Source organism: Colossoma macropomum, unplaced genomic scaffold (assembly GCF_904425465.1).
Source record: "Colossoma macropomum unplaced genomic scaffold, Colossoma_macropomum, whole genome shotgun sequence".
Lineage (NCBI taxonomy): Eukaryota > Metazoa > Chordata > Actinopteri > Characiformes > Serrasalmidae > Colossoma > Colossoma macropomum.
Window position 1 is genome coordinate 23,169,031 of NW_023494796.1, and position 10,065 is coordinate 23,179,095.

The 10,065-nt window shown below is 38.7% G+C and overlaps 1 protein-coding gene across 1 annotated transcript; it reads left to right on the forward strand.

Moving 5' to 3' along the window:
• The first annotated feature begins 1,053 nt into the window (after positions 1-1,053).
• On the forward strand, positions 1,054-9,695 carry LOC118816655 (leukotriene B4 receptor 1-like). Its single transcript, XM_036583156.1, has 4 exons — positions 1,054-1,447; positions 5,022-5,580; positions 6,252-6,522; positions 7,386-9,695. The coding sequence occupies exons 2-4, from the start codon at positions 5,078-5,080 to the stop codon at positions 7,749-7,751; spliced, it is 1,140 nt and encodes a 379-aa protein (XP_036439049.1). The 5' UTR covers positions 1,054-1,447; positions 5,022-5,077; the 3' UTR covers positions 7,752-9,695.
• Positions 9,696-10,065: the final 370 nt, after the last annotated feature.

Consider the following 10,065-nt stretch of genomic DNA (forward strand, 5'->3'; position numbering starts at 1 on the left):
AAGGACACTTGAAGAACCATCTTTTTAAGAGTGTGAGCTAGTAATGTTAGCTGAGGTGACAGACAGTTAGCATCTGTGTTTATCTTAAAGACTTTAGACTGACTGCTGTTCTCTGGGTAAATTTCAAGCCACATTATCTCCAGTTATGGTGGTGTCGTTTTGGATTTAATTTAATGCAGTAACAATAATCTCACTGTGGCACTGGGAGAAAGTGAGCAGCGCTTGCAATATCAGCAGGGCTGCCTGTACCTTCAAGAAAAATAATGTTTTTCAGTTTTATCAGCTGCATGTGGAAGCAAGAATGAAGCTTGTTTTTCTTCTTTTTTCTCATAAATGAAAACTGCAAGTGCTGTTAATCTGATAACAGGTGCTGGTTTCGGTGGTCTACCCGTTCTTGCAGGTACTTGTTAAGAGTCTCATTTTCTGCCTAGCTCTTAATCTTTTTTTGAACTTCAGTCTTGAAAAATCATTTTTCTTGGAGTTTCTCCTTTCTCATGCAAGTAAATGATCTAACCTCCTCAGAAATATTTCCTAAAAGTAGCCAGATTGAGGGTGTCAGGTTGAATATGAATCAGGCCTTAGGTTTACAGGATGTGGCGAATTGCAGGACCAAAGACAAAACACTTTCTTCTGCTAACATTTCAGTTACTTTCATGCATGTTTGTATTGATTTCACTGGGTCACACTGCACATTTGGATTTTTTTACCTGTTATGTGCACCCTCCTTAGGAAGTACTGACCGATTCACGTGACCCATGATCCAGAACCACTAAAGATGTTAAATTGAAAAACTGTAAAAACATAAAAATGTCCAGAATTCAGTTTTAATCAAACAGGATTAAAACAGTCCTGCTGCTGTGTTTCATGACTTTTATAAACTGTGACTGGCCAGAAAAAAACACTCTGTGTTACACTTTATCTGTGTTATATTTGGTGCTATCGTGAAAGTAAGGGGGAGGGGGTTAATGCACACTCAGTGGTCAAGCCTGAAAGACAGATTGCTTAACATTAAAGGGTTGCAAAATAAGCCGTGTCAGCCACGTGATGGAAAGGAAATGCAAATTAGCACATGAATATTCAACACTGCTGCACTGTGCTGGCTTATACTCCATTCATGTAGCTGAGTGTAAGAGAGAGAGAGGGAGGGTGAGTGAGGCTGACCTAAAGGCAGACCTGTTGAGTTTAAGGCTTAAGACTTTAAGACCAATGCATACCACAATTGATACGTAATCAAAAAAAAATCCTGTAACTTTTACTGTTACTGTTACACCATCTGCTGTTCCTCTTTTTTTTCCCTGTTTGTGGCAAGAGCACTCTTTGTTCCTCAGCCACATTTATAGAGGGATGACGTAGAAAAGAGCTTGGAAACTCTATGAGACACACCCACAGCTGCTGATCACCCGGACGAGACCAACTTCATTCCACAGGGTGCCTTTTGTTCGTCCAGGTAAGCCTTTTATGATTTTAAATGTATGCCTTTGCCTGCATGTATGTGTGTTTGTGTTGTGATGTAAAGCACTGATGTGAAGCACTGTGTCAACAGATCGTTTTCTTTGCCTTAGAAACTTCTTTCTCTCATTTTTTTTCTTTGTTTTGACATACATATGCATGCTCACACACTTACTGGGGTGTTTCATTGACTAATTCATATAACGCAGCATATAAAAATAACTCAGTATTATGTATTTAGCAAATTGTGTAGCGTGACATACAAAACCACTAGAGCGCTTCTTATCTGATCGACCCAATACAACAAGGCAACAACAGATGCTTCAGATGCATCAATCTCTTCACTGTTAAGATGATCAGAAGGTTGAGTTATTAGACTTTGATCAAAAAAAGACAATGCTGTAAAAACAGATTGATTATCTCAGATTAGTAGATAATATTGCAGTCTACTTGAGCAGATAACATTCAGATGACTAGATCTCCAAAATGGTAACTTTACAGGAAAGGGAAAAAAACATTCTTAACTTTTTTTTGTTTTTTTTTGTATTGGTCCATTCATTATGAAATGTTCATACTAGTGTTTACAAATTGACAAAAAGGGCATACAATATATTGCAGTGTCTCGATTTTTGCATATTTTCTAAAATTCTCCTTTAAAGGCATAACATCAGACTTATATGTTTCATGTCAAAATGCTGAGTAATCGTCATTGCTACATTCCAACAGCAACTTCAGCAGCTGTCAACTCATTTTACATCTGTGTCCAAAGTCAACCGATCAAAGAATGGTTTTCAATGTGATGGGTCAGTCCTTAGTGATTTCCTGAGTGTCCATTGGTCAGTTTGACACAAAATGTAGACGGACAAACGAAACCACCAATTACACACACTGAGAGGCAAATGACCTGTATCTTAATCCCTCTTAATCGCCTTATAACTCCATATGTGAGTCACTAACGATCTCAGAATAAGATGTAATTGAACGCGCAGATCCCACAGAGTCAGCAAATTACTTATTTCTGCACTGTATTGTCACAAACATAGAGAAACATATTGCTGAAACATTTTTTGTCTTTTTCTGTTTTTGACATAATTTGAAAATACCTGTTGTCCTTTACATTGTGTGTAAATGTCATGACATTCTTCCTTCTCCTGTAATGTTCTTCATTTTGGATATACAAGGTTTTGTTCCCACAACAGCTATATATAGAAACAGCGAATCTGACAAATGGGTGTGTTTGTGGACCACAGTGGGTTAAACGCAACCGCCATGGGCACATATAAGCAGCTGACTGAATATCTGAAACTGAAGATAATTGACTCTTGACTAAGCAAGATGAGACTAAAAAAGATATCGACCTTCTGCTTGTAATATTCACTGAAGTGACATTAAGGGATGGAATGTAAAATGAACTGTACAAGTGAAGACAAGATTCGAAAGACCATATATATACACACATATATATATATATATATATATATATATATATACATATACGTATATATATATATATATATATATATATATATATATATATATATATATATATATTTATATATATATTACTACAGAAATGAAATATGTAATTCCAGAAATGAAATAATGTAATGAAAAATGAAATAATGTAACATTATATTGGTTGCTAACTGATGCTTGTTACAGTCAAACACAAGGCCACCAAAATCTTCCTTCAGTCTGTAAAATATCAGTTCACTAATGAGATCAGCTAACATCTTCATTGAATCTGAAAATGAGACTTTAAGCGAAAAGTTCAGAGGAAGTAGGTGGATAACAGCACAGAAAGTGCTGTTTGATTTAGGAAAGAGCGCACTTCTCCTCCACATAGCGTCATAATGGCATGAGTCAAAAACCATTGTGTAAATTTTATGCCGCAATTCAGTCTGGTATTGAACTATGACGGTCTCAGTGGTGTCACGTTATTACCACCAGATATGTGTCCATACCCATTTCCACACTTTTGCAGTAACCTTGCCTTACAGTAATTATTTAAGCAATAGAACACGAGAGGGAGTGTGTTATTGCGAAATGGTCGCAGGCACAATCCAAAGGCGAATGCCGTAGATCATCATCATATTCGCGATAACACACGACCTCGAGTTAAATAAATAAAGTAAAAAATTAATAAACTGGGCCGTGAACGTGGCATTTAATATGTTTTAATGTTCGCAATTCCTTCCGCCAAATTATAGTTCCTTAACAAGCAGCTTGTTGCTACGTCAGAGTAACGAGCTCCGCTCACTCACTGCACAGCTGGCAGTTGGTTCTCCGGCTCCACACAGACCAACTGACCGTATTTAGTGTAGTCTCATCTTCAGAGTCTGACCAAATCGACTGTCGGTCAAATGTGATCTTAAAAGTGTCCATTTTCTGTTTGTGGCAAAGTAAGAAGTGAAAACGTTCAAATGGCTTGAGCGTCTCCTACAGCTGTCAAACTCGTTACTTAGCAACGGCGTCTCAGCGGAGTGATACAGTGTTTGTGAAAAACCTGTGATGTTATGGCGAAATAACAGCGCGGTTGGAACGCTTCTCAACCAATCAGCTTGCGTGGCCGGAACTAACTGTTGTATAAAATGTAATATTACTGGGAGGAACGATACTTCTATGTCACTGTATTAGACACATCTGCCCTGCATACCTTGTAAAAACCTCAATTCCAAAACATTTGGGACAGGATGTAAAATGTCAGTAAAACAGTGAGCAGTGATTAGTAACTTCTGTTTGACTTGTGTTAACTGAAAACAGCACAAAAACATAATATTTGAGTTTTTTATCTTATGAACTTTATTGGGTTATTTTTGTAAATATACACCCATTCCAAATTTGGTGCCACCAACATGTTCCAAAGATGTGCTACGTCACCTTTCCTTTTAACAAAACTCAGTAAAGACACAAGTTGATGTAATTTTCAAGCTTTTTTTTGTTGTTGTTGCCATTCTTATGTTATACGTCTTCAGTTGTGCAACAATCCAGGACCTTCATTGCTGTAATTTGTGCTGCATAATGCACAACACATTTTCAGAGAGAAGCAGGTCTAGACTGCAGACAGGCCGTTCTAGCATCCGCACTAGCATTATGCAACCATGCTGTTATAATGTGCAGAATGTGGCTTGGCATTGTCATTTTCATAGTTCATGGTAGATGAGCTCGAGCCCGGAGAAGTGGGCGGACATTATTTACATATGGCTTCTAAAGTCTTATTTTCATTAAAAATGAGTCAGTATTTTGAGGAAATAAGTAATTACAAGGTACTGAGTCAGTGATTATGTGGAGATTTCAAGTCAATATTTTGAGATAATAAGTCATCTTCTTTACTTGGTGAGAAAAATAACATTCTCCTCTGCTTGGTGGGAATCCTTATCATTGAGTGTTTTATTTCAGATTTCCTTACAGTGGTGGTAATAAAAACCAGAGGTCACAATGTCACAACCCTTTTTATCGTTGTGTGTATCATGCAGCAAGAAATCCTTTTGTTATGCTGTTCTGAAATAGCTGAATTGAACTGAATTGAATTTAGTTGAATTGAACTTTGTCCTTTTGTTTCTTCTCTTCAGCGTACACATCAGTCCGGTCAAACCTTCCCCATCCTTCACGCGAGAAACCAATCCACATGGCCAGTCTAGCTTTGACCACGCCCATCTCAGAGCCACCTAACTCCTCCACTACATCAACCAATGCCCTTACTGTGTCCCACCAGATCGGGATAGCCATTTTAGTGCTAGCCTTTATTCTCGGTTTCCCCGGCAACATCTTTGTGGTGTGGTCAGTCCTGTGTCGAGTCCAGCAGCGCTCCGTCACTTGCCTCCTGGTTCTAAACCTGGCAGCGGCTGATGCTTTTGTGCTCCTCAGCGCCCCCTTTTTTCTGCGTCTGCTGGCTGGTGGACGGGGGTGGGAGTTTGGGGATGTCATGTGCAAGACAGTGCACTACCTGTGCTGCGTCAACATGTACGTGTCCATTTACCTCATTTGCCTGATGAGCCTGGACCGCTGGCTGGCCGTCACCAGACCTTTCCTGTCTCAGAGGCTGAGGAACAAAAGGACCATCTATCTGGCCATGCTGGGCATCTGGGTCATGGCCTTTTTACTGGCTCTGCCTATGCCCTTCTACCGCAGGTATGTGCATGTGTAGGCTTCATTCCATGCTATGTATGCTAAGTATGTAAATGAAAGAAAGCAGAAAGGCATTTATTGAGACACATAATGGATTTTACAGAAACAACAAAAGTTCTAATTTCTTGCTATAACAGCCGTAACACCTTCATAGGGCAAATGTGAGCAATGTTTGTTTTATTGAGCTCAGGCTGCATTAATCTTCAGCTGAGAGCTCCTAGTACTGACAGCCAAAAAAAAAACAAGCCAAGTAATCAGCCTAGGGTTGTATGTTGACCCCTTAAATGTCTCAAAGTTCCATTATACACGTATATAACCTAAGAATAGCTTAGTAAGACTTAGTTTGTTACAAGTCTGGAATTTTAGGGGTTAAAGGCTACATACAATGATCAAAAAAGACAAATTGTCTGTCACAATCATTATTTGACAATTCGTTGTCAGCTAAAGTTTCAGGCATAGTTAGCTGTCTAAAAACTATATCATGCCTTAAAAATGCAGGTCTGGAACTAGTTCTTTTGATAAAAATAATACCAAGTTATAATAATAATAATAATAATAAAAATAATAATAATAATAATAATAACAATAATAATAATAAGATATCTTGCTTGATAATTAGCAAGATGTTAAAAACAGTGTAAATCAGTCTTATTCTTATCTCTCCATCCCCATAGAATCCGCCAGATCCGTGAGTACAACAACATGACTCTGTGTTTGCCGTACCACTTTAACTTCAAGGGACATGAAGTCTTCCAGTACTTGTTTGAGACTCTGATGGGCTTTGTGGTCCCATTCACTTTCATCCTGGCATGCTACACCTCTGTCATTCGTCGCCTACGCAGCGCTATGTTTCACGGCCGTGTGAAGGGCAGCCTCCTCATCCTCCTCATCATCATCACCTTTGCTGTCTTCTGGTTGCCCTACCACCTGATAAACATATTACAGGTATATTCTACATGTCCTAAGAACAGAGAATGTGTTTTATTAAAAGGGTTGCTTGGTCAATAATGTTAGCACAGCCAAAAATGAAAGGAAACTAGGAGGTCATGAAAGTCAAATGCTAGCTGCCGGCTTTTGTGTCTTTCCTTTAACCATTAGCATTTTAGCATGTTTCACTCATTTTTTCTTAATTAAAACCTTAATAGCATCTAAACATCTTAATTAATGCAGGTTATGAACGTACAGGGGGGGATGCTGAAATCAGCTCATGGCCCTGGTCTAAAATTGCCATCAAATGAAGGCTGGTGTTTTATTGCAGCTCAATAAAACCAATATAGTTACAGAGTGTAAGTCCTGCTGATTGTGAGTTATAAAGCATAGAAAGTAGCCATGAAAATATCTGCTAGGATCAGGTTCTAAAGGTTAATACAGAGGTTCTTTTTACAGAGCCATCATAAATGAGAGTATAAAACTGTTGAAAACATTACAGGACATTAATAATCCAACTTGTTAGGGGCCACAGCTGCTTATGTTGCTTATTAGGTAGAGCTGGCTCTGTCTGCTATTAGCTTTGCACTCCTTGATTTCAGAACAAGTGTGATGATGATCACTGATCTATCACTGTACTTATGCACTATGTCAGTGGTTACCAATCCTACTCCTGGAGACGGACATACCCTGCAGAGTTCAGTTCAAACCGAGATCTGCCATATGTGATCCAGTTAAACAGTCTCTTCAGAAGAACTTGACCAGTTGGATCAGATTTGGATTTGAACTCTGCAAGTAACTAGCTTTCTAGGGTTTTATGACTAATACACAACATAAACATTAATTGTCTATTCCTCCCTCTTTTCTTTGTCCATGTGCAGGTGATTGGTGTGCTGCAGGACAGCCAAACTCTCTCCAACTTGGTGAAGGCCGCTCGGCCCAACGTGACTGCGTTTGCCTTCCTGAGCAGTAGTGTAAACCCCATCCTCTACGTGTTTGCTGGCAGCTCCTACATCCGCCGCGCTGGCCTCAGCTTCATGGCCAAACTTTTTGAAGGCACCCACTCTGACCACTCCGTCCTCAGCAGGCGTGGCACCTCCACAGACAACTCCAACCTCGCAAAGCTGACAATTAAATCACTCCAGAGCAGAGACCGGGTAAGGAACAAGAGCTGTGGAGAAGAGGAGAGTAAAAAGATGGAGATGAGCTGTAAGGAGGAGCTTAAGAGTCTAACCACAGTGCAGTAACCTCACAGACTGACAATGGCAAAGATAAACATTGTGCAGCAGCATGAAGCAGACTGCATCCTGTTCATTCTTAACTACACTGGCGGTCTAAAAGAATTGCTCATGTTTAGCAACTGTTTTTGACGTGTTTATCCTGTCTGTTTACTTATGGATACAATTCAATGCAAGATGCCACACAATTGATTAAGAGGGAATTCCACCATTTTTTCATCATTTCTGCATAGTTAAATGTCTACGATGTAAACAAAAAAAATCATTTAGAATGGTTTGATGTGACATGCTGTATTCTAGGCAGAATTGTTCACAGTGGTGGTGATAGGAACCAGACATCTGAAGAGTTTAACACCTCTAAAAGCTCCCTCACAGAAAGCTATTGCATGAAATGGGTCACAGATACACTGCCTCCTGATGCCTGAAACATTGTTTTACAATAATTTTGAGATGAAGTTTGGCTGTATTTTTTTTTTTTACATGACAGAGAGGCACATGCAGCGCATGTAAAGCAAAATAGGCAACATTTTTTGAAAGTTTACAGCTATTTCAGCATTATTAATATATAAAAACTGAAAATATGTGTAGGTTCACCGCTCATTTTGTTAGTTAATGTAATGGCTATATTTGCGTTGTAGACATTGCGACCCCTGGTTCTTATCACTACCACTGTAAAGGAATACAGGTCTGTATGTTTCTCTACAATTAACTATTTGACATTAAACTACTCTGAATGACTTTGTTTACATCTTAATGGTTTAACCATGCAGAAATGTTGAAAAATTTATGGAAATTTGCTTTAGGTGAAATTCCAGCAAGGTTTAGAAATTCATTAAGATATTCAAACCAATATTGTTAGTGGACAGCAGCGAAGAACGTATGGGAAGCAGTTAAATCATTTTGAACAACCTTAGGAAAGTATAGATTTTTCTCTTCACACATTGACCCACAAGATTTCAAAGGGTTTAAAATTATGCCTGATTTTCGCTTAATGAACAGAGCGCCATCTTGCATTGTCTTATTGGAAATTGCATAATTTACTGCGGTCTCCTTCAATTAGGTGAAGAGACAGGACAAACATTTCAATAGAAGTTGCTAAATTTTGGTGTTTGAATGTGCATATATGCAATTCATTTCAACTGCCGGTGTATTTTTGCTTCAGAAAGGAGGGTCTTTGAAATGTTCTCGATGCATTTCTAGGTTGAAAGGAAAGAAACCTTGCAGGAATAAGCTGGACCTTCTGAAAAATGGCTTTACGTGGAGCTTGCAACGTATCTTCATTTTCAGTTTTCTGAGCTTTGGGACCCTTAATTGCATTATCGCGTTGCATTTTTTTAATATTCAGAGAGCTTTATGTGTTGTGAGTTTTGTTTTATAAACCGGCATTTAAGTATGTGCTTTCAAAGAAACTGAATACGCACACAGTTACATAGGCTAAGTGCAAATGAAAGCTCAGGGCTAGTCGGCCTTTAGTAAGTGGTCAGCATCTGATTATAGACCCTTTCATTCACATCTGCTATTAGTTGTTCACAGTTCCACAGTCTCCTTATAACACATTCTTAAATATAATATAAAAATAAGGGAAGAACCTTCATTCTTACAGAGGCTTTATATTATGAGGAGATCTTCAAACTTTAAAAAGATTCTTTGCACACCATATTTACAAAAATGATTCTTTAAAGAACCATCCACTGAAAAGTTCTACAGGGAACAAAAAGTACTTCTAAGGCATCACTGTCCTTTATTTTTAAGAGTGTAATTAAGGTTAACATTTGACCCTTGGACAGTTCAACTTCCACCTTCAACAAAAGACTAAATAGCAGTATTTCTATTCAAATGCATTGTGTGTCCAAAAGTCTGTAGACACCTGCTTTACCAATGTTTTTTTTTCTGTAATCAAGGGTATTAATAGGGAGTTTGTCCCTTTTTACTGCAGTAAATGCCTCTACTCTTCTGGGAAGCCTTTACACTGGATGTTGGAATATTACTGTGAGGATTTGATTGCATTCAGACACAAGAACATTTGTGAGGTCAGGTACTGATGTCGGTCCAACTCATTCCAAAGGTACTGGATGGAGATCCATCACTTCGGTTGCTCCATAGCCCAATGCTGGGGGCTTTATACCCCTCTAGCTGTCACTTTTCATTGGGCATGGTGACTGTAGGCTCATACCTGGCTTCTCCAGAGTGTCCCATTCTATTGGTGATCCTTTTCTATGGAGATTATAAGCTGCAAGAGTTAAAATAAAGATGTAAGAGCGTAGAACGAGTAAAACAATGAAGGAAAAAATGCTGAAACACAAACTGTTCTCATTTTTCATTC

What these genes read in the sequence shown, in the direction of transcription:
- LOC118816655 (XM_036583156.1), top strand. Translation starts at nt 5,078, where the DNA reads ATGGCCAGTCTAGCTTTGACCACGCCCATCTCAGAGCCACCTAACTCC. An exon ending in CCTATGCCCTTCTACCGCAG is followed by an intron (nt 5,581 to 6,251) that starts GTATGTGCATGT and finishes CCATCCCCATAG; the next exon opens with AATCCGCCAGATCCGTGAGT. An exon ending in ACCTGATAAACATATTACAG is followed by an intron (nt 6,523 to 7,385) that starts GTATATTCTACA and finishes GTCCATGTGCAG; the next exon opens with GTGATTGGTGTGCTGCAGGA.